The 23,091-nt window shown below is 45.8% G+C and overlaps 1 protein-coding gene and 1 long non-coding RNA gene across 6 annotated transcripts; both read right to left on the bottom strand.

Annotated features, from left to right (window-relative positions):
- Positions 1–627: 627 nt before the first annotated feature.
- LOC116081915 (F-box/WD repeat-containing protein 12-like) lies at positions 628–18,347 on the bottom strand. 5 transcript variants are annotated; one of them, XR_004115086.1, is made up of 10 exons: positions 18,230–18,347; positions 15,174–15,211; positions 11,724–11,884; positions 11,243–11,361; positions 9,112–9,321; positions 7,840–7,998; positions 2,609–2,819; positions 2,018–2,188; positions 1,809–1,936; positions 628–1,064 (listed from the first exon to the last, which is right to left on the bottom strand). XR_004115086.1 is itself a non-coding variant. In XM_031358647.1 (10 exons), the coding sequence occupies exons 1-10, from the start codon at positions 18,317–18,319 to the stop codon at positions 956–958; spliced, it is 1,401 nt and encodes a 466-aa protein (XP_031214507.1). In that variant the 5' UTR covers positions 18,320–18,347; the 3' UTR covers positions 628–955. The 5 variants fall into 5 exon arrangements, 2 of the variants coding, with proteins under 2 accessions (XP_031214507.1, XP_031214508.1); XM_031358647.1 differs by having other exon boundaries at positions 2,018–2,193; XM_031358648.1 differs by having other exon boundaries at positions 2,018–2,193; positions 11,267–11,361.
- A 3,170-nt stretch (positions 18,348–21,517) lies between these two features.
- Positions 21,518–22,751, bottom strand: LOC116081986. Its single transcript, XR_004115125.1, has 2 exons — positions 22,633–22,751; positions 21,518–21,775 (listed from the first exon to the last, which is right to left on the bottom strand). It is a non-coding gene; the product is annotated as an uncharacterized LOC116081986 (long non-coding RNA).
- Positions 22,752–23,091: the final 340 nt, after the last annotated feature.

The following is a 23,091-nucleotide window of genomic DNA, read 5'->3' as shown; positions in this document are numbered from 1 at the left end:
TCCCATCATCTTTAAAACACGACAGTTATCTTTCTTGCTGGGCCACAGTATTCATGTCTACTGTTTTCTCTTTCTCGTTGTTCTCCACCCCCTTCTCCATGGCTCTCTAGGGTTGGCTCAGTCCTGTTTACCCTCATTATCAGAGTCATAGGAAAGCATATAGAACTGTGGTTGAGCTAGGTTAGGACTCCCACTGACAGCTTCAGGGCCAGCACTCTCATGGCACCATCTATGTCCTACATGACCATGATCATCTGTGGTACACAGACACTGTTGTTAAATGATTACCATAAGAAGCAGGACGCCAGAGTGAGCAGAGGCAGGACAGAGCCTGGCTGTGCTGCTGCCATGCTACCCGGCTCCAGCCTTCTCTTTGAAAGTGAGGTGCTCTATTGACATCCACCAAGGTCCATTTTTTGGTTTCAGTGGGTGACTTGCAGCACATACTGCTTGTAATTAAGAAGCCTAGTGGACACCCACTACCCCAGCCAGGGCTCCCATGCCGGCCAACTCTAAAGTTGCCCATCGTCGCTCTGCTTTGTTGGTGACCTGAGTTTTTTGAGATGATCTCACAGAATTCATCTCAATGACAGCAAAGCCCATGTATGAATGTGTGTCTCCAGCACAGGCAGATAAAAATATTTTAATTACATTCTTGACAACAAAACAATTCTGTTGCCATCTGGAGACTGTAAACAAGCAAGCTGTTACTCTAGCAGTACCACAGAGTCCACTCCGTCTGTGACTAGCTGCACCTTGGAAACCTGCTGAAGATGGTACTCATTCTCTTTGTCTTTCTGAGCAGGACAGTGAAACATAAGATGATAGAAACCACTTCATTGGCTCGCTGTGAGAAGACAGCAGGCATCTTGCTAGTTCTTTTTCCAAAGTTGACAAAATCTTTGGTAAGGATTTTGCATACACACCAAACAAGAGCATCTTCCACTGGTGGTGCCTAGCCACCCTTAACTTTGAAGCAATATGACCTCAGAATACTTGTCCCCGTGCTTCTGGCTTCCACCCCAACAATGCTTCTGCCGTCGCTCTTCACGTGGGTAAATCCACTACAAAGAAGCAGGATATGCCATGCATTAACCTTGGAATAAAGGCAGACATGACCTTCTCAACCCTACCCAACCCTCTGCCACAACTGGAAAAGACTATACTTCAGAGGGAAGGTCATGTCAGGTTTCCCCAGCAGTGCTGGTTGAATCATGATGATCCTAATGCTGTGAGAAACATGGGGGGAAATGGCTCTACGTCTTTAGTACACTAAGTGCATCTCTTCCAGGGTCTAGCTAGAATGGACCTATCTGTGGTCAAAGGTGGTGTGCCTGTAAGGGCTCCCAGGACCTTTTCAAGGTCTAACTTGGATCCAGCCCTATGTTCTCTGTGGACTATGCACAAAACATCTAAATCTCTCAGCTATCTCACTTGCAAAGTGTGGGTAATACCAGCATGGGCTGGTTTTGTACAGTACACAAGGCAACATACAGCACACAGTGAGAGCTGGAAAAATCTGAAATGAGACAGAAAAAGAAACAGGATGTACACAGTGGCTCATCTTGAGACCCAGTTAGCCAGGCTGGACTCACTACCAATTCCAACAATTCCTTTAGAATCATTCCCTCGAGCAGATGTGATATGCACAACTGGTCTCAGCTATTCAGGAGAATGAGATGGAGGAACACTTTATGCTGGAAGTTCTAAACCAACCTAGGCAACATGAAAAAACCTTGTTCCAAAAGAAAGAAAACCAGTGCTTTTCTACTCTACAGACACAGGGCTGGAGAGCAGCCAATAATTACCTGGCCCATCTGTGAGAACCCCCGAGCAAATGATAACAGCTCTCGAGGACAGGGGATGTTTTCTTTTTATTCCACACATAAACACGCAAGGACAGGTCCAAGGCAGCAGTGATGACACGGTCTGGATCCTTGAAATGAAGTCAAGTGAGCTACAGCCATGGATTCCCAAGCGTGGGAAGCATGCCTCAGGCGGGAGGTGCCACACTCACCACCCAAATAGATGTGATGGGCCTCTGGTGGTCCTGGAAAGCCATCAGCTGCAGGCCATGTATGGTGAACAGCGCCAGCTCGGACCTGGAGGTGAGCAGGATCGTTTGGGAGCCGTGGCCCTGTATGAGGTGAGGAGTCATAGTGTCTGGCAGGGGGAAGCTGGCCAGCTGCTGTGCTTGAGAGAATAAAAACACACAAGTTGCTTCTCGGGTGTGGCTATGTGCCTCACCCGACAATCTGGTGCACTGAAAAATGTAGGGCTTTGCAGTTAGAGAGGTCTGCCCTTGCTCCTGAGCCAGTCAGACCCCTAAAGCTCAGTCCAGTGGCAGCAAAATGCTGGGGTACACTGCCCACAGAGGAGGAGACCATGGGTGGCGGGTGTGGGTGTGGAATTTACTTTTGGAGCCCAGGACCACATGGGGACCAACATGCACTACGCATTCCACCACCCAGTATATGAAACCATGCAGCAAAGCTTCCAGGCCACTCTGCCTCTACTTCCCTGGAAGAGAAGAGACTGTTGTAGAGGAACCATGAGGAACCTCTCCTGGAGTGCCAACTGAAGCTTGTGGCCAGCACAGGAACCTTACCCAGGAGGCTCACTCTGTCCCTGGACTTGGTGGCCTTTAACTCGAAGGTAGTGATAACCAGATGTACGCCACTGTCATCTCTGTGTATCACCATCAGCCTGGCAGCCTCATCTGGAGCCCAGCAAGCTCTGGAGCTCAGCCTGATGGGAAGGGTAGTGGAAACAGGAAGTCTGTCTTCTGATGGGTGTAGCAAGGGCTGAGTGTAGAACACCTGTTGAAATACCCATATATGGTCACAGTGTGGTAAGGGGCCAAAGGTGTCCTGCCTTAAACTCTAGGGCCATGGAAATTGCCTGTGGCTTACTTGTCAAAGAAATTAGACCCAGTGGCAGCAGGATGGCCACCTTGCCTGTGTATTATTGTGGCTATGGCATTACTGGTTAATGATGCAGATAAATTGACTTTGGGAGAGAATTTAACTGTAACTACCCCCCACACACTTGAACAGGTACTCAAACAGCCACCTGATCAATGGCTCAGTAATGCCCAAATGACTCATTATCAGACTTTACTAATTAACCCCGGCTGAGTTACCTTCCAGCCACCTGTTTGATTGCATCCTGTGGCCCTTCTTCTCCCTAACCGATTTGGGCCACCTGCTCCACCAATGCAGTGAGATCTTGGCCCAGGTACATAGTACTCGACCTGACTTAAAAGATTCCGCTGTGCCAGGGGCAGAACGGACTTGGTTTACAGATAGAAGCAGCTTCATTTGAGAGGGTCAGAGGAAGGCAGGAGCAGTTGGTAAACTACAGAAACAGAGGCAATCTGGGCTCAGTCTCCTCCCCCAGGTACGTCAGCTCAAAGGACTGAACTGATAGCACTAACCCAGGCCCTCATCATAGAAAAAGGACTGGCTGTTAACATTCACACGGACAGCCAATAAGTGTTTACAACTAACTGCTCATGTACATGGAGCTGTTTACCAGGAGGGCTCCTAAATGCAGAAGGAAAAATTATCAAAAACAAACATGAAATCCTACAGCTACTTAAAGGTCTCTGGTTGCCAAAGAGAGTGGCAATCATACACTGTCCAAGTCATCAGAAAGGAACAATGCCAGTGGCTAGAGGTAACAACTTAGCTGACAAAGCTGCTAAGGTGGTAGCCTTGAAAGAAATGGCTGCCTCTGTGTTGGCTATGATCCTGCCTGAGCCACCCAACCCCAACCTGCCAGAATGCCCAGTCTATACTGAAGAGGAGATCAAATGGGCCAAAAATCAGCCCATGAGCTGGTGTTCAGAGGGTTGGTGGCAAATGGCTGAAGGTAAGCTAAATTACCCACCACCTTGGCAAAAAACTACACTCAGGAAAATCCATAGAGTCAACTCACATGGAAGTGAGACAGAGACAGATGGCCGACACAATGAGACAGTCTAAGGTGATTTTCAGAGACATGCAGAATAGCATGGAGAATATAGTGTCAAACTGCAGAGCTTGCCACTTAACCAACAGCCATTAACACTAGCAAACATCCAGGCTCTCGACTTCAAGGTAAGAGACTGGGGCCTACTGGGAAGTTGATTTTACAGAAATTAAACCAGGGAAATACAGTTACAAGTACTTGCTGGTGTTTGTGGGCACCTTCTCCGGATGGATGGAAGCATTTCCAACAAAGATGAAGACTGCAAAGGTAGCGGCTAAGAAGTTGCTGGAGGCGATCTTACCCAGGTATGGATTCCCTCATATGATTGGGTCAGACAATGGACCAGCATTTGTGTCCAAGGTAAGCCAGGGTATAGCAAGATTTATTGGGGCAGACTGAAAATTGCATTGTGCATACTGACTCCAAAGTTCAGGACAGGTAGAAAGGATAAACAGAACATTAAAAGAGATCTTAATTAAACTGACCATGGAGGCTGTTGGAGACTGGGTGATACTCCTTCCCTTTGCCCTGTATCAGGTGAGGAACTCCCTTTACTGAGTGGAATTAACCCCCTTTTAGATTATGTTGGTGGTGTTGCTCCCATTGTACCTAACCTGCAGTTGGCAGCTGTTGCAGAATTGGAAGATTATTAATTAACTAATTAATTAATTAGTGAGAGCAACCCAGTGGGCTCACAAGTATGTTTGGCCTAAACTGCATGTCCTCTATGAAGCAGACTGGTTCCGGAACCACACAAGTTTCAACCAGTAGACTGGGTCTATGTGAAGAGATTCTGCTGGGAAGTGCTGGAGCCCATTATAGTGGAAAGGATCGCCGCCTGAGTGCACTACACACATGCCAGACCAGCTGATCCACTCTCCCCTGAGGAAGATTGGCAGATTCCACCATTGCTCAAAAGGGCACCAATCCTTTCAAGTTAAAATTAACTCGGTCTTGAGCCTACTGTTTTTGTTGTATTTAATTGTATGTATTGCAGCCCCTAATCCACATCAGCCTTTTGACCTAATCTGGGTGACTGAAAATCCTGAGACTGGCTATCATGCCCAACTAATCTGTATGAAGAGGTCACTTGGGACACACTGGTTTCCAGATCTGACTTTTGATTGTGCCAGCTAGTTGATAATTCATAGACTGACACTCAACAGACTTCACGAGATTCATACCCAAATGCAGATGGGAGACTTTTTATATATGTCCTGGGGGTGGGGGAGGAACTGCCACACATGGGAGTCCTGAACAATTTTACTGTACTGGTTGGGGATGCAAAACATCAGTCAAGGGGAACAGGGAGTGGAAGGTGTCATAGGAAGGTCTTATCATGGCTGACCAGCAGAGACACAACTCAGGTTCACTGCTAAAAGGAGACAAGTTAATGGACCGGAAGCAGGAAAATCATGGAGCCTCCAGCTTCACATTATCGGGGGCAGCAATCCTGGATTGCTCTTTATAGTTAGACTCTTGATAAAGTTAATTGTGAACACACTGCCAGTAGCTGTAATCAGGTTTTGACAAACCCTGAACCCATGTTAACACTATCCCCCAAACTAGCGACTACCTTATCCTAGTCACTTAATCGCAAGGACCCTTAGTTCCAGAACTTTTCCTGAAACACACAGAACCAGTGGACCCACTCTGGTCAATGATGCTAAAGACCTTTCAAATTCTGAATGTCTCCCAGCTAGAACTTACTACCTCTTGTTATGTTATAAAGCTAGACTTTGCTTTTAGGAAGACATTAGGTTAATAGCTGGATATAATGTGTCTGAAAGGGATACTGTGTGTGGATGGTTGCAGGAAAGTCTGGCTTGAACCAACCCTGCAGACCATATTAGGGCATGGTACCTGCCTGGGGAAGGTACCCACGTCACACCAACACCTCTGCAATTGGACCATCCCTGTCGTTCATTCCAAATGGATTATCTCCCCAGAACAAGCATAGTGGGCTTGTTCAATGGGACTGACTCCTTGTGTGCATGGAGAGGTCCTTAATTCCTCTACCCCAAAGGAGTTCTGTATTCTAGTCCAGTCAGTACTCTGCACAACATATTATTCAGAAGAGAGAGTGCTGAGAACTCTGGTAGGGCACGTTGAAGGAGACCTCATGAGGCAGAAAAGGGAACCCATCTCCTTAACCCTATCTGTAATCCTAGGGTCAGGACTAGCTAGAGCAGGCACTGCTGCATTGATGTTACAGGAAAAGAATTACAATAGCTTAAAGACAGACATAGATGAGGACATCCAACGCCTAGACTAGTCCACCTGACACTTGGAGCTTAACATAGACTCTCTAAGTAATACTGAGGTAGTGCTGCAGGCTTAGAGGGTTAGCTGCTACTCTGCATGAGGAGTGTTGTTTCTATGTCAGCCATTTTGGAGTGACTAGGAAATCATTAGCTAAAGCTAGGCAAAGTGTAGATAGACCCTAGAGGGAACGAGAAAATTCCAAAAGATGTTTCACTGTTTGAGTCCTCCCCCTGGTTAACTACTCTCATCTCCAACCTTGTGGGACCTCTGACCAACATTTTACTCCTCCTCACTATTGGACCATGCATTATCAATAAACTTTTTCAGTATATGAAACAGAGACTGAGAACTATTCAATTGATGGCAATGAGGTCACAGTATCAACAAATGAACACACAGACAACTCAGATCTCAGAGAGCCCAAGATGGCCTCTAAAGTTACTAGTGGAGGGGTGACTGAAGATGCAAAGTAACCTGCCCCTATCTCTGTTAATCCTTGGCATCAAATCCTGCACTCCCTTGTTCCTGCACTGAACTAAACAGTCAGCACTCCCCCCAGAACCCCCCCAAAATGCCTCCTGCCTTTTAAGAGGGCAGACAAAAGGCAGACCGGAAACTTGCACTCTCCTCTGCGCTAAAATCAAGTGGCCAGCCCTTCCCTAGTGCCTATGGCTCTTGCCTTTGCAGGAGGCAAGATTCATGTCCTTGAAGTGATAAGGCCCCCATTCTTGAGCGTTGAGAAAGAAGCAATTAAGTGTTCCCAGACAGCTGTGACTGGTTTGTAAAAATACACTAGCCTACAATAACAATAGGTTAGTTCTTCCCAGGTCAAAAAGGTCCTTTTCCAGCTGCATGGTTCCATCTCGCTGTCTGAACAAACGTTATCAGTTCCAAAGGATGGCCCTCCTTTACCCTCTACCCAATCATGTACCACCAAGGCTAGAGAGCCCCCCCGCACCCCCTTCCCCCAGCTTATGCATTCTCCCATATATACCCCAAATCCCTAGACTCGAGCATCGAATTCCTAACCTGCAGAGTAGGGAAGGTTGTGATCCAGGTCTGGACTAGGACAATAAAGGCTCTTTGTGTTTACACTGGTGTCTTGATTTCTGGCAGTCTCCTGAAGTTCCCTCGGGCTGGGCATTGCATAACAACATCTCTGTGCCTATGAACCAGGTCATGGTTAATACTTTGTGACTTGTCGGGCATTGCTCCAGACCACAGAGGAAGAGGCAGGGCAGACCTGCTCCCCTACCCATCACATGCTCTCTTCCCCAGCACCTGCATCCTTCGCCTCACTGCTCACTTGTCTTTACCCAATCCTCAGCACACAGACAGCACTTTAGGAGCATCCCGGTGTTGATGCCCAAGCCCGAAACTACTCAAAGCTGACTTTGCCCTTCCCAGCAGAGAGCTGCTCATAGCGCAGCAACAGGAAAGAGCAGAGGCTAACAGGGCTGGGTTTCCTACATGAGAGTCATACTCCTCCCTGGCCCTGTGATGGCCTGAGAAACTACATCCTGTAGTCTCAGGAAGCAGGCGCTTTAGCCACCTCCCACTACACTAGTTTTACTACTAGGAGCTGGGTTCCTGAGCGCTCACCTTTGGGCCTATATCTGAGCCTTGTGCAGACACAAATACCCACTGTGTGTCAGGTGAGCACAGAAGGCTCACAGAGGTGTGAGGGAATGTGGACACTCTGGAGACCACCTGCAGCTGAGGTACTGTCATAATGTAGAGGGTCCCTTCGTCACAGGCTACCTGAAACAGAAAGAGAGTGACAATGAGGCGTACATCCCATTCTGGTAGAGCTGTGTCTCCTGCTGAAGGGTGGGCACAGCCCACAGCAATGTAAGTGTTCAGAGGAGAGCCCACATCCCCTGAGGAGCTTGACCTGTGAGCCTCCACTGCCTTTCACGTCTAGGACAGAAGCAGCTTGCCTATGTGTTTTACAATTACAATGTTTCCTCTGGCACTGACGGCAATTTAAAAAGTCAAAAGAACAGACAGCAATTTAAAAAGTCAAAAGAACAGACAGCAATTTAAAAAGTCAAAAGAAAATGTTTACTAATTTGGGAAGTCAGCCAGGAGTACAAAAGTTACTCTTATTACTGCTACAGTGAGTGCCCCTGCCTAGACCCTGAACATAAGTGTACACTCAGGGGTGCCTAAATTACAATTATTAGGTCCCTGCCTAGACCCTGAATATACACAAGTGTATACTCAGGGGTGCCTAAATTACAATTATTAGGTTCCTGCCTAGACCCTGAATATACACAAGTGTACACTCAGGGGTGCCTAAATTACAATTATTAGGTCCCTGCCTAGACCCTGAATATATACAAGTGTACCCTCAGAAGTGCCTAAATTACAATTATTAGGTCAAAAGTATGCATATTTAAAATGTTTCACAGAACTGAAATAACCACCAAACTCTGGAAGTCAGTTCAAAGTAGAAAAATGGACAGATACTGGCAAGCTGGAAAGCACATGGTAGTAGGCCCGCCCTGAAGGTCAGGAGCCCTGCCCCTCATAAAAAGCTGCAAAGAATGAAAGAGTGAAGAAACAGTGCAGACAGAGGACTCCAGCACCCATCGGCACACAGGAAAGCAAAGGCACATGGCTATGAAACCACAAGAGCTCATACAGCAGGCACCCACCACAGCAGCAGAGGCTGTAGGGGACAGCTGATGCCACACAACTCTGAAGGACAGATGAGCCTGCATTCCATGTGGTGCACAGAAAAGCCAGAAAAGCAGTGCCTGCTATGAAGAGGGAATCAGACTCCACCCACCATAGTGGCCTGCACCAAGAGACAGGCAGGCCCTGAAGGGCTCCTGAGAATGGGTGTGTTTGTGTGTGTGTGTTACTCACCAGCAAGAAGGGGCCCTCTGGGTGCTCACAGGCTTCCATTGAAGAACAGGAGGTCGGTAAGCTGAAGGAGGCACATTCAGACCCAGTCTCTGTGTTCCACACCATGATCAAGCCCTGTGTGTCCACAGTGACAACCAGCTGCAGCTGAGGATAAGCCACCAAATTCACCAGAGGAGCAGGCTGCACAGCACTCGACCAGATCTCCGTGCCCTGACAACAACAAAATTAACATAACAGGTTGACACGGGGGTCCATTTATTTCATAGATACATATGACTTTTATCAATCAGCATAGGTTTACCTGGGCCTACTCTATCAGTCTCTGTAGCACACAGATGGTGATTCTAGGATCACCCAGGAAACAAATCTGCGTCATGTGTGAGAGGGAGTTACTAGACTAGGTTAATTGAAGTGATACAATTTGATGAGCAGGGGTCCTAGACTGAACTCTAGCTCTCAGGGATCTGACACCCTCATCTGACTACCATGATCTCACAGGCACACACACACACAAACAGCAAACCTTCAAAACAAATGCTTAAAGAATCCTGTGTAGGGCTGGAGAGATGGCTCAGTGGTTAAGAGCACCGACTACTCTACTGAAGGTCGTGAGTTCAAATCCCAGCAACCACATGGTGGCTCACAGCCATCAGTAATGAGATATGATGCACTCTTCTGGGATTGAAGATAGCTACAGTGTACTTACATATAATAAATAAATAAATCTTTTAAAAAAAAAAAAGCCAGGTGGTGGTGGTGCACACCTTTAATCCCAGCACTTGGGAGGAGCACTTGGGAGGCAGGCAGATTTGTGAGTTCAAGGCCAGCCTGGTCTACAGAGTGAGTTCCAGGACAGCCAGGGCTATACAGAGAAACCCTGTCTCAAAAAAAAAAAAAAAAGAATCCTGTGTAGTGCAAACTACCATTATGAAAGCAAGCAAAGTAAGGCAGGCATGTTGTCTCAGGACTGCTATCCCAGTGACTGGGAGGGAAGGCTGGGAAGATGGCCCTGAGCTCCAGGCCGGCAGCCAGAGCCGATGGCCAAATCCAACCTGGTATGAAAAAGCTAGAGAGAAGATCAGGAGAAAAGCCAAACTGTTGACACTGTTGATCTAAAGGATCAGGAGAAGGAGATAAGAGAATATTTGTTCATTTGAATTGACTAGTTTCTGTTTGTTTGTGCTTCTGTTGTTATTTATTTATGGTGAAGTGACTTTCTAGGGATTGAACCCCAAACCTTACCCCTACCAGGCAAGTGCTGCCCACTCACTAAATGCCCAGCCTGCCATTTTTGTTTTAGAAGCTTTTAAGGCACAAAAACACACAAAGAAGCCAGCTGTGGAAGCAGGAGAATCCCAAGTTTGAAGCCAGCCTGAGCTACACCCTACAAACCACATGGAGGAACCATAAGGCATGTGCTACATGACAGAAGTTGATTTACAAAGGGATACATATTGTGATTCTATTTGGGCTACTGTAACAAAATGCCTGACACTGAACAATTTGTAAAGTACAGCATTGGGTTTTTCACATTTTTGGAGCTATAAAAGTCCACAATGAAAGCGCAGGCAAGTTAAATAACATGTGGTGGAAAAGGAAAGAGTGTCAACCCCTCCATTAGAAGCTTTCAGTGGAGGATCACAGATCCCACCTTCTGTTACCTCCAAAGAGCCCAGGCAAATGCAAGGCTACTGGGAAGCAAATCTCAGTGTGACACAGCACCAGCTTCAACAACTGACTACATAAGGGAGAAATGACAGTAACACACACACACACACACACACACATACACACACACACACACACAGATGACCAAAAGCTGTCTTTCTGTAAAACTTCCTGGTGTCGAACCAGCATGGAGGATCCTGACTACATGGCTTGCTATGAATGTGAGGAATGGCAAAGCAGCTGTCATCCCACCACCATCGGGTCCCAAGAGGCAAGCCAAGCATGTGTCACACAAAGTAGGTTACACTCAAGTTTCAAAAGTCCCCCGTGCTGTGCTGGTTAGCAGCACGTCCTACTGGTGACAGCTGAAGGCATAGCTCAGATTGTTCATCTGCAAAATGGGGCACCTGCCCTGCATTAAGAGAATCAAACCAAACTTCCCTCCCCAGGGGGGTCAGTTCACCTCCTGCAGATCCCAGGCACTCACGGTACAGTCTGAAGACACAGTGCAAACCACCGACCTTGCCCTTTCATCAAAGCGGTACTCGCTGGGTGAGACGTAGGCCAGCTGCTCTATCATTCCTGGAAGAGAGCACAGGCATAGATGGACTCAGATCTGACACACAAGTGTCCCTCTTCTCCAGTTTCAGGAACACAATGAGTGCTTGCTCGGTGGGGACAGAGACGGGGAGGAGCTTCGAACCACTCAGCTGGTGGGTGAGCATTCCTGACAGCAGAACTACCAAGGCTTGGCTTGGTTTAACTTCTCAGCCTACTGAAAAGGAGATAACAACTTATTCTTTCCTCCCATGATGTGACACAAATGACACTGCATCTAGGAGACCTGCATTCATTAACTGGCATTAGCTGAGATGCTGAGTGCCCTGACACTTGATCAGGAAGCAGTAGGAGTAGGCATAGCGCCTATACTCTCCAGTTCATACCTGTGTGCCCAGAAATAGCTTTGCAGATGAAGTCCTGTGGACGCCCAGATTTCATACGGAACTCTAGCTCAGACCGGCAGAAATAGTACTGCCTCCATGTCTGCGTGCCCACGGCCATGGGGAAGGCCTTGCAGGGGGCCCATCGCCTCAGACACAGCTGTCTGAAACACAGACGCACAAGCTTAGGCAGGATACAGCAGTCAGGGATTCTAAACCAGATCTAGCTTTGAATTCTGGCCTCACCTCTTTCTGGCTTTGAAACCCTGGATAAACCACTGTCCCTCACTAGGCCTCAACTTCCTCCTCTGTCCGACAGGGTCAGTGCTGATAGTAAATGAGGGGTGGCATGTGCCTTTTACATGACAAGCTACCCTTCATGGCAGCCCGATGGAGGACGTGCTCACCACTCCTGGGGACAGACACAAAAGGACTGCCCACTTGCCCTTTCAGCTCTGTTGGTCCTTCCTGTGTCTCCTTGCTATTGCCAAGGGTCAGATCATCGCCTTAGATTCACCTGTTTATCCTTATATGACACTTCTTTACACCCCTGATCCCAAAGTCTACTCTGTGATGTCATTTAGCTTTTTTCATTACTGTCTGCATGAGTATATCTTCTTCCAAAATCTTCTGTTCAGCATATTATGTCTTTTAATCCAAAGTCCATCTCAGAGAGGAGTGCTTGCCAAGTATGCACAATGCATTTGATCTCTAAATCTTACAATAACAACAACAACAAAGAAAAACTAAGTGTATTTCATGTATACAGCATTAAGCTGGACCATTTTTCTTTGCCAGTTCTGTGGCTCTTCACCTTTGCAATAGGTTGTGTAATCATATTTTTTGTTATTTTAATGCTCTCTTGGATTAAGCTCCTCCATATTTTATTACTGTCATCTTCTGTGTTAAGTATACTCTAATGTACTGTTTCAATTTCTTGGTCATTTCTTCATATTATTAGTTACTTTTAGTGGTTGGCTTAAAGATTATACCTTGGATTTTGACATATAGAGGTATATTTTTGACTAGTACACAATCAATCTTCAGTAGTAAGTAAAACTACTTACTACTGTTTCTGTTTCTGTCCTACCTCCTTTAGTATGTATCATATATCACAGTCTTATGTCACAGGCCCATTAAGAGACTCTCTGTGCTAGTGTAAAGGTACACACTTGCCATCTTAGAGCCGGGGAGACTGAGACAATACAGACGCTGAGCCTGAGCCAGCCTGGGCTGTGAGGAAAGACTTTGTCTTACAAAAGGAAAAGCATGTGTAAGAATAGTAAAAGTAAACGTGTAGTATGTTGGCTTAGACTCCAGCTGGAGAGGACAGAGCAGGTGGTCATACTTCCTGCTTTTATACAACAGGAGAAAAGGTTACAAAAAGCATTCATACTACCTTGACACTGTTGTCCCATAGTTTCTTTTACCTTTATTGGTGTGTGTTTCTTCATGTGGATTCAAGCTACTGTCTAGAGTTCAAGAGAGGAACAGCTAATGGTGCTATGGGAGCTGAGTGCAAGAGCAGTAGAAGTCTGGCTGGAGAGGAGAGCAGCTTTCAGAACTGGAGCTAACAGAATATGCTGCTGCTACCCATCATTGGTTATTTCAGGAAGAGGAGAATGTGGTAGACAGGAAAGAGCCTGAATACCATCACGACAAATTGCCCTCTATCCTAACTTACTTTACAATCTATTGTACTTGCTGGCCTTGTATGTCAACTTGACACAAGGCAGAGTCCTCAGAGAAGAAGGAGCCTCAGTTGAGGAAATGCCTCCATGAGATCCAGCTATATGACATTTTCTCAATTAGTGATCAATAAAGGAGGGCCCAGCCCATGGTGAGTGGTGCAATCCCTAAGCTGGTGGTCCTGGGTTCTATAATACACGCCAAGCAAGCCAGGAGGGGCAAGCTAATAAGCAGCACTGCCCCCCACCCCCATGGCCTCTGCATTAGCTCCTACCTCCAGGATTCTGCCCTGCTTGAGTTCCTGTCCTGGTTTCCTTTAATGATGAACTTGCTTTCTGGTCATGGTGTTTCATCACAGCCATAGAAACCCTAACTCAGATACCTATTAAACACCCATGAGTCAGACTCAGTGTGTAAGCTCTCTAGTGTGTGGCACACAGGACTCCAGTGTTCATGTGTCTAGGCAAATGTGGTCTTTGAATCTCTGGTCTACTGGGAATAGCATGCTGACCAGCCAATCCCAGACAAAAAGGGCTGCCGAATGATTCTGTTTAGCCTAGATAGGATTGGCAGCTATCAACACTGAAAACTCATGATGTTACATTAAAAAAGAGAAAAAAAAAAAGGAGAGAAAAATGAAGTTATAAGGATGGAGATATTGTAAGGATGTTAGGTGACGAGAAAGGAATTTTCTGCTAATTTCTCACGTATTAGTATTTCTCACGTATAGTATTTCTCTCGGAGAAAACTCTCCCCTGGCTTATGTGCACTCTCCAAGGCCTACAACGGCATTTGCACCAGGCAGTTAATGCACTCAGATGACTTTGTTGAGCCACATACTTGGCAAGATCTACCTTTACCTAAACTGCCTACAGTTCCCTAAAAGCCAGTTCTTCAAAGAGATGAAAGAATGGATTCCAATGAAAATCTGCTTCAAACCTGACTGAGATTGTTCTTCTAATCAATAGTAGTTATAAAAGCTAATGAAAATCAATGGTTCTATGATGCTGAAAACTGAATATGCTAAGGTAGCCCTGAAATAACTGAGATTTCTGGGGTGTCAGAGTTACCCCAAATAAAAACAAAGCCCCCCCCCCCAGCCTTTGAAGAAGCGTCATGTTTGTACAGTTGTTTTCCACTAAAGGTAACTAAAATACAGCTCCTACCTGACCCTCAAGGCTGCCTGCCCTACGTTCAGCCAGAGAGGACTCTCTCTCCCCCAGCTGCTGGTGGTTTTATCTTAGTATAAAATAAAAGGATAACATGTTCAAAAGAAGGAATAGAGGGGCTTAGAAAATTAAATGTTTTAACTATTTCTATTTTCAGCTGTGATTTTTTTTTTTCACTTTATACAATCTTACCTTTTTATGCTGCTGTGTAGTTTAAAAGTAATCTAAGTTGGGGCACTCTGGCATTTGCTTGCAATTCTAGCACTGGGAGGGTTAGGCAGGAAGATCATAACTTCAAGACTAGCCTGGGCTACAAAGTAAGTATAAGACCATAAAAGGGATATTTTGATTTTATTTTAAAGTAATTTGATTATCCAGACAAAAACCACAGGTAATTAATCCAGCAGGTTGAGTTTGGTATCCTGTTTATACAAAGTCTCACTTTATTAACCACATAGGAATTTCCTCATGGTAAGAACCGGGGATATAATCCTTCCTTGGCCCTCAATAGAGGCAAAAGTGCTGAGAGCACCTGGGAGCCACTTCTGGGGAGTGCCTCTCCTTTGCGGGACACCCTCAGCTCTTCCTCACTCACCTCCACAGTTCCTTGGTCATTGAAACCTCATTCCAGACCTAGAATAAGGAAGGGAAAGACAGGACCCAGTCAGTCAATAACCATTTAGTGCCCTGGCCTGCCAAATCCCATGGAGGCAACAAAGAACAAAACCAGCCCAGCATTCAGCACAGCTCAAACTGGAGCATTCAAAACAATAGACAATTAAAAACCACCAAATAAGCAAGTCAGAAAAACAGACCGGAGCCTAGTATAGCTGTCAACAGAGAGGATTCACCCAGCTTCACTCATCTCAGAGGTGAGAAGCCTCTGAGATTCACCTCTGAGATGAGCAGATGCAGAGACCACAGCCAAACATTAGGTGGAGCTCAGGAGTCCTTCAGAAGAGGGGGAAGGACTGGATGAGCCAGAGGAGTCAAGAATACCACAAGAACCGGCCAACAGAGTCAACTAAGCTGGGCTCATATGGGCTCTCAGAGACAGACCAACAGTCAGGGAGCTTATGTGTGTTTGACCCAGGTCCTCTGCATATGTTATGGTTGTGTAGCTTGGTCACCATGGTCACCATGGTCACCATGGTTGTGGGACTCCTACCAGTGGGAGTGGAGGCTGTCTCTGACCTTTTGCCTGCGTTTGGGATCCGTTTCCTCCTACTGGGTCTCCTTGCCAAGCTTGGTCTTATCCCTGGGACGCCTGTTCTCTTCTGAAGGGAAACTGAGGAGTGGATATAGGGGAGAAAGGAGGTGGGTGGAGGAGAAGAGGGAGGAGAAACTGCAGTTGGAATGTAATATAGGGGAGAAGAATAAGTAAAAGACAAAGCAAACCACCACCAAATGCTGAGAGGTTCGGTGGGGTGGATGAGTCAGGGCCCAGGAGCTTAGAGACACAAAGGCTGGATATGGCTGCTCTAAAGCAATGTAGGGAAACATACTGCCTATGCAAATGGCTCATATGGCTCAAATATGAAAAGGATAGTTCAGTAATTTGCCTCAGTGAGAGAACGAGGTTCTGTTTGGAAAAGAAATGGGAAAAGGACCCCACTGGGTGGCTTTTACCGCTCTCAAGCCTCCACGTAAAAATATCGGTAAGCCGTGATTGTGTTAAGCCCACCAAGCAAGAATAAGACTGCCACTACTACAATTTTTGAGCCAAATTTGAAGCAAGCTTTATCAAATACTAGCCAAGACATGCATACTGGCCAGGATGACGGACCAGAGTATGGCACTGGATGACATTAGACAGGGGCTTAGAAAGGCAAAACCCACGAGGCTACATACTTGCCACCTTAATCTAATCAGGGCAAGCATGCATCCCTGACTGCTTCCCATCTATGTGTGATGAAGCACATCCCATGTAGCTGAGACAACCAACCTTGCTTACAGAAGTGAAAATATCTGGCTTGCTATCTTACATAAACAATAGCCCCAAGCATTCCAGAAAATTATCTGTGCTTGGGCATGTGGGGCTTGCAAGATAGAGGCATTTTTTTTCTCTTTTTTTATTTTTTTATTTATTTTTTTTGAGATCTCCTACTCACAGTAATTAAAACTTAAAATATAACTTTAGCCATCACAATCCATAAACCAAGATGTTAATAGTCTGTGCTGTAGGAAGACTGTTCAGTCATGGCCTCCCATTGTCTCTCCAGGGTATGTTAGGGACAAGGTGTAGAATGCCAAACTGTTACGATGTGAGGTAAATTCCCCAACTCACAACGTTTTGGCAACTGCTGCAGAGGAAAAAGATGCATGCCCCAAGAAGTATTACAGTAGAGTAAAAAGAAGTGGCTAGGGATGCGGGTCAAACTACTGCGGCATTCAACACCCACAAAGGCAGGCAGCAAGGTCCCTCAGCTGGTATGAGTGCACCGTGAGCTCAAGACCCTAGCATATTCCCCAGAACTATAAAAGAAAAACAAAACAAAACAAAACAAAAAACAAAACTAGATGATGCCTTATCTACATTCCCACTCTTAGGCTAGAACCTTCAGCTTCACAGACAGATGTCAACTCTGGGTCCTTTGATGAAGTCTGAAGTGAAAGGATGGAGCTAGCCAGAGCCAGGCTAACTTCACGACAGGCTGCACACTGGCAGTGTGGGAGACTAGGCCTAAGCTTCTGTTTCCCAGAAATGAGAACCCGGATCCAGGAACTTATGGCCAGTCAGCCACAGCAGTGGACAGCCAGTTCGAGGATACCTTGTCATCTGCCCTGAAGTAAGAACAGGTAGCTAGAAAGAGCAAGACACCCCCTGGGAAGTCTCTAGGGCCTAGTGAATTGTAGAATCAGTCAGCCCAAGAGAGAAGAGGGGGAGGGGAGGAGAAGGGGAAGAGAGGAGAGAGATAGATAGAGAGAGGGAGAGGAAAGGGAGGGGCAAGAGGGGGGGGGGGAGAGGGAGAGAGAGAGAGAGGTGCAGCTCGCATACACCTTCAATTCCCCTGACAATAAAAGCTGAGCTTGCTAGTCCACCAGGAGTCTCCCTTCCCAAATAGGAGATACCCCGCATGCAGGAAATTCAGCTCAGTAAGATCTCTTTTGCAAATTATCTTAGTCTGGGTATCATTCTTTGGACCCTTAACAGATGAGCGAGTGCCATACTTGCAGTGTGATGGTTTTGGCAAAGTTGCCAAGATTGGAACGAATAGCATTGGTCCCTTTCAGTGAGTAAAAGTTTTAAAACTGAACAAGTATGAAACAGCAAATATAAGTGCTCTGTTGAACCAACGAATCAACCTTTTGAACACTTTTGAATACTTAATGAAGAGATACTAAAATTCAAGGTTTGCACTGGGTCCTTGGGATAGACATTATAGAGGGAGGATTTTAGCGTCTGAATCTGGCAGGGGAAAACAAGTACCTTACACTAACAGTGATTTAGTCGCCCTTGCATTGAGTCTTTGAGAGGAAGCACACTGCAGGGCTGAGAGAGCACCAGGCAGGGGCCTGGTCAAGAAGGAGGCGAGAGGGTAGGGCGGTGCCACTGGAGGCCATCGGCCAAGCCAATCCCCTGGAGGAGATGCCCCTTCACCCCCGGGCTGGCGGAGCGCGGCGGAGGGGCGACCCCCGCCCGGACCTCACCTTGTTCACCTGCGCAGCGCACAGCAGGTCCCTGGCCTCCAGGAAAGAGAAGATGTGCTGCAGTTCGTGCGGGCCAAGCTGCTGCGCCATCCCGCTCGCCACGCCCCAGCCCCACCGCTTCTGCATGCGGAAATTGTGCCGGTTACTTCCGCTCCTGCGCTCTCCTCCCCAGGCTGGTCATCCCAGCTGCTAGCTTTTGACTTGATCCTGCTCTGGCCAAGCTAACACTGAAGTTGGGATATTGACCTTGTTTTTTTCTCTGCCTTTCCTCTTACAATCAGTCTTTGTCCTTGCCGGGTTCTGGTTTCAGCCTCCTCCCTGTTTATGATTCTGCATTGTATTTATTATCAACCATGCCAACACGTATTCATTTGGTGTTTTCCAGAAATGGGCTGTGCAGTAGGACAAAGAGTAGGAACGTGCATCTTCTATTGTAATCGATTGCTTCCTCTAATATTTACTGCAATTTATAGCTGCTGTTAAAACCACGCACAAATAAATTTAACCTTAGAAGAGCCAAAGTGTTGGTTAGGTACTGTGTGTCTGTAATGAATGCTTCTGTACTCCTGTAGGAGTTAGGGCAGCTACAAGTCCACACCTCCCATCCTTGGCCATCGCCCATCGTCACTGCCACCGGTGTGCAAGTAAAGACATTTTCCCCAGTCAGGGCACACCTTCCCTAAGCAAGGTGAGGTCTGGGTGCATCATCTTGTTTTGACTCCATTTCATGTTTGCTTAGATAGCTCAATCTGAAACGGCCACACATTTGAGATTTCCATGGCCTTGACCATGGTTCAGATATATTAACGAAAAATTACAATAAATTTAAAAGACACAAATAAAAAAAAGCCACACTATGTCTGAAGTAATCAGTATTCCTTGCCAGTGATGTACCTCATCTGACTTTGATGTATATTATGCCCTTTGTGAGTTTTGCCTTTAAAAAGTTTGCACCCCTGAGCTTGGACGCCAGGAGTCTTTTCAGAGGCACAAGCCTGTTCTTGGTCTGGCTGTCAATTAAAAAGGGCTTAAAACCTTTAGTTGGCTTAATCAACATGGTTGCCAATAACTGTCTCATATGAGTCATTTCAGTGCACTACAACCAAGATGCTTGTGCATGGACCGATCTCTGAATCCTCCAGGGTTGAAATGATTGCTTTGAGTCTATGCAAGGCAAAGCATAACATAAGGTGATCTAAGGCTGGGCAGGAGGGGTGGTTAAGAAGAGTGTGGAGTGAGAGCAGCCGATGGTTGCCCTAGACCAGGCATTTGGTCATCTTCCCCAAACATGCCATTCCTTCTTTCACTATGGAGCTACTAAAACTGAGATGACAGACATGGCCTCCTCGCCCAGCCCTGCACATGGACCAGCTATGAAGGGGTCTGGTGCCTTCAGATGTGTACACATGAATCCCTGTGCACTGCAGCATTGCTGAGGGGCTAGCATTCTTTAAAGCCACTGACCCGAGGTTTAAATGAAAAAGAATTGCATACCTAGAGTGAAAAGATGGGTGGGATTTTTTTTTTCCATTTTGACTCTAAGGTGTATGGACTAAGTACATAAATGACCTAAAGAGAACAGAAGTAACAGTATTCTAGCAGGGTAAAATATAAACCCACCCCCATTCCCACCAGCTACCACTTTGATAAAAAGACATGCCTAATAGACTCCTGCCCTGTAAAATGGATAAGGGAGCACTGTGCTATCAGAAAATCTGCTGCATAGATCTTCAAATACACCACATGCTGCTGCCCAAAAGACTTCTAGCAGGAGCTATGAGCTCCAGTCTGGCCACTTCTGGTAATGACAAATGAACAAAACATGCTTAAAGACAAAGGGGGAACCATACTTCATCCTCTGAGTCTTTTGAAGTAGATTGTCAGATCAAATGCTCGAGCTTGAGATTCGTGAAAGCTACCACCTCCCTCATGAACAGAACTGCACCCACTGGGTCCCACAACGAACTGTGCCAGCGTCAGTTCTCCCAAAACACTCTTAAAACGCAAACCTGCTTTAGCAAGAATGAGTAATGGTGAGGATCTTTCATTATTCTATTCTCTCTAGGTCTTTCAGTGTGTGGTAAATTCTAGCTTATGTCAATTATTTAGCTGGTTTTTTTTTTTTTAACAGTTAATCTACTTGAAATTCTCAAAGTTAGTACCAAAGGAACCACACAGCTTACTATTCTAATGGTTAATTTAAAAAACAAACTTACTTCCAAGATTTTTTTTAAATGAGATGTTTTCCTTTTTTGTAAATAGTGCATACAAGGCACAAGAGCTTCTGAGTGTACTTACAGAGGCCAAACACTTTGGCATCAACAAACACATTATTTTAGTTTACCCTAAACTGCATTTCTAAGCAGCACTTCTGTTTAGTTCCCGGTAAACTAAACTTCCTCATTTTTTAAATGATTTGCATAATTTAATCTCGCTAGGCATTTGAGGAAAATATATATTGACAATTATAGTGTTGATGTAAAGACACAGAGATGACACAGGTGTACGTGGAGGAATGACCCATTGATCTATCAGAAGTGCTTAGAAACTCAGTCTCTTCACAATAACATCAAGCAAGTAGTTAAAAAACAGACTTGATAACATCCAAACCAAGAAAAGAGTGTTGCCAGGCAATCTTCACAAGAATCAGCATATATTTCCTCGGATTTCAAATGAGAAGACATGAAGATAAATTTCTGATGTAAGTTCTTTGTCAAAACATTATATTAATTCTGACAAAAAGTTTTTATCCAATTGTTCTCAGTGAACAGTACAGTGAACTCAAGCTTCAGTGTTCACACTTGAATTTTCCAGTGGGAAACAAAGTCTAGAACTGGAATTAAAGCCTGGCAGAAATGGATAAATGACCTTCAGGTGTAGGCTACATGGCCTCTTTAACAAATTCATAGTTAACGAAGCTCTCTCATCTGAAGCTAGTTTCACATCAGATGGACGATTTCTTACCTGCTCCTGAGTACAGTTTAGCATGATAACATGACTTGAAAATTTTTAAATCTTAAGATTAACCTAAATTTTCTAAAACAGAATATCAAATGAATAATGGGATTATGTGATAAGTTGTACAACCCAAATATCTGAACGAACATTGTCCCTTAAACTTGTTCTCAGTTTTGGGCAGAAAATAGTTTCCTTTTAATGACTTTTAAAGGTTAATAGTAATTTGTATTACTTACAGAAGTTTATATATTGGAATAAACAGTGTTTCGGTGATTACTTAAAATTCTTCATACTGCTGTGTTTGATTCCCATCACTGAAGACAAAATTTGCCAAGAAAAGGAGGAAGAATTTATAATTTGAAAATCCAACACAATTGTTCACCCATGGGCAATGATGATCCATCTTCAAAATACATTTATCAGAGACGGAACAGTGATGGCAGCGGTCTGGTTTTATAAGTTGGCATCTGTCACAATTTCGGATTGTAACGGAAATGGTCCTCGTGTAGAGGGGAAGGTCTTTGGCTGCTCGCCTCAGAACTTCCTGAAGGGCTTCTCCTCTTGGCTCTCTCTACAGCAATTCTTTCTCTGCATAAGAGAGATGGAATTCTTTTGAAGGATTAATGGGCAATGTAAAGATGGTTTTCCAGTATGACCAGATAAACATTGCAAAAATCCATGAGGCGCACAACTTGTTCACCAATGTTTTCCATGGACACTATGCACAGCTGGATGGCGTAGGCATAGTAGGACCAGCCCAGCAGCAAGCTGATGAACACTACCGGGATCCAGTAGAGCACCGGCCAGCATGGCCGCCACACGGCGCCCCGGCCCGAGGGCACCACCTCCAGCCCCATACACTTGCCCAGCTCCGCTGAGGCCGCTGCCCACGGGCCTGGCTCGGGGCCTGGCTCGAGGCTCCCGGATCACCCAGCGGGATAGGCCCTGGGGCGGCAGCTGGCTGTGCTGCGGCCACCGCGGCCTCCGTGGAGTCCGGCTGCTCAGCCGGGCTGAGAAGGTGGCCAGATGGGATCTTTAAATGTCAGATTACTACAGAGGTTTAGGACACAAGTCATAAGACCATTGACCTCACTCCCCAAGTGCATTTAACCCAGAGAACTACAAAGCTTCCCAAATGTCTCATTAGCAGGGTTACTACTGCTTTCATTAAAAAAGTGAAAAGGGTCCATTTTATGGTGATGTTAAATGTCCTTTACTTCCTCATGTGTTTGTACGATTGGTCCCCAATAGGCAGCACTGGTTTAGAAAGCTGGGAAACCCTAGAATGTGGAGCCTAGCTGGTAATACTGGACTTCTGGGGTGCTCAGAAGACTGTCAATTCAATGTTAATCAGCTACCTCACACCCTACTGATAGGACCATCAGCTGAGTCCATCACCATACTGTCCCTGCTCTTAGAAAACCTAAGCCGAAATAAATTCTTACTTCAGAGAAGCTGTTGGTTGCTTGGAGAGAAGTTGGATAAACTTTTGGTAAACTTGGGCTTTCCTGATCAGATCAGTCGGACATCGACGTAGGACGTTTGCCAGTGTCTCAGTCAGGGTTTCTATTCCTGCACAAACATCATAACCAAGAAGCAAATTGGGGAGGAAAGGGTTTATTCAGCTTACACTTTCACACTGCTGTTCATCACCAAAGGAAGTCAGGACTGGAACCCAAGAATGTCAGCAGGAGCTGATGCAGGAGCCATAAAGAGATGTTACATATTGGCTTCCTCTGCCTTGCTCAGCTTCCTTTTGTTTGTTTTTGGTTTTGTTTTTTTGTTTTGTTTTTCAAGACAGGGTTTCTCTGTATAGCCCTGGCTGTCTTAAAATTCACTCTGTAGACCAGGCTGGCCTCAAACTCAGAAATCCGCCTACTCCTGCCTCCCAAATGCTGGGATTA

This window comes from Mastomys coucha, unplaced genomic scaffold (genome assembly GCF_008632895.1).
Source record: "Mastomys coucha isolate ucsf_1 unplaced genomic scaffold, UCSF_Mcou_1 pScaffold7, whole genome shotgun sequence".
In the NCBI taxonomy this organism is placed as follows: Eukaryota; Metazoa; Chordata; class Mammalia; order Rodentia; family Muridae; genus Mastomys; species Mastomys coucha.
Note: the sequence above shows the minus strand (reverse complement) of the source record. Positions and strands in the feature narration are given on the sequence as shown.

What these genes read in the sequence shown, in the direction of transcription:
- LOC116081915 (XM_031358647.1), bottom strand. Translation starts at nt 18,319, where the DNA reads ATGGCGCAGCAGCTTGGCCCGCACGAACTGCAGCACATCTTCTCTTTC. An exon ending in GTGCCTGGGATCTGCAGGAG is followed by an intron (nt 9,322 to 11,242) that starts GTGAACTGACCC and finishes TGTTGTTGTCAG; the next exon opens with GGCACGGAGATCTGGTCGAG. An exon ending in CAGAGGGCCCCTTCTTGCTG is followed by an intron (nt 7,999 to 9,111) that starts GTGAGTAACACA and finishes TTTCTGTTTCAG; the next exon opens with GTAGCCTGTGACGAAGGGAC.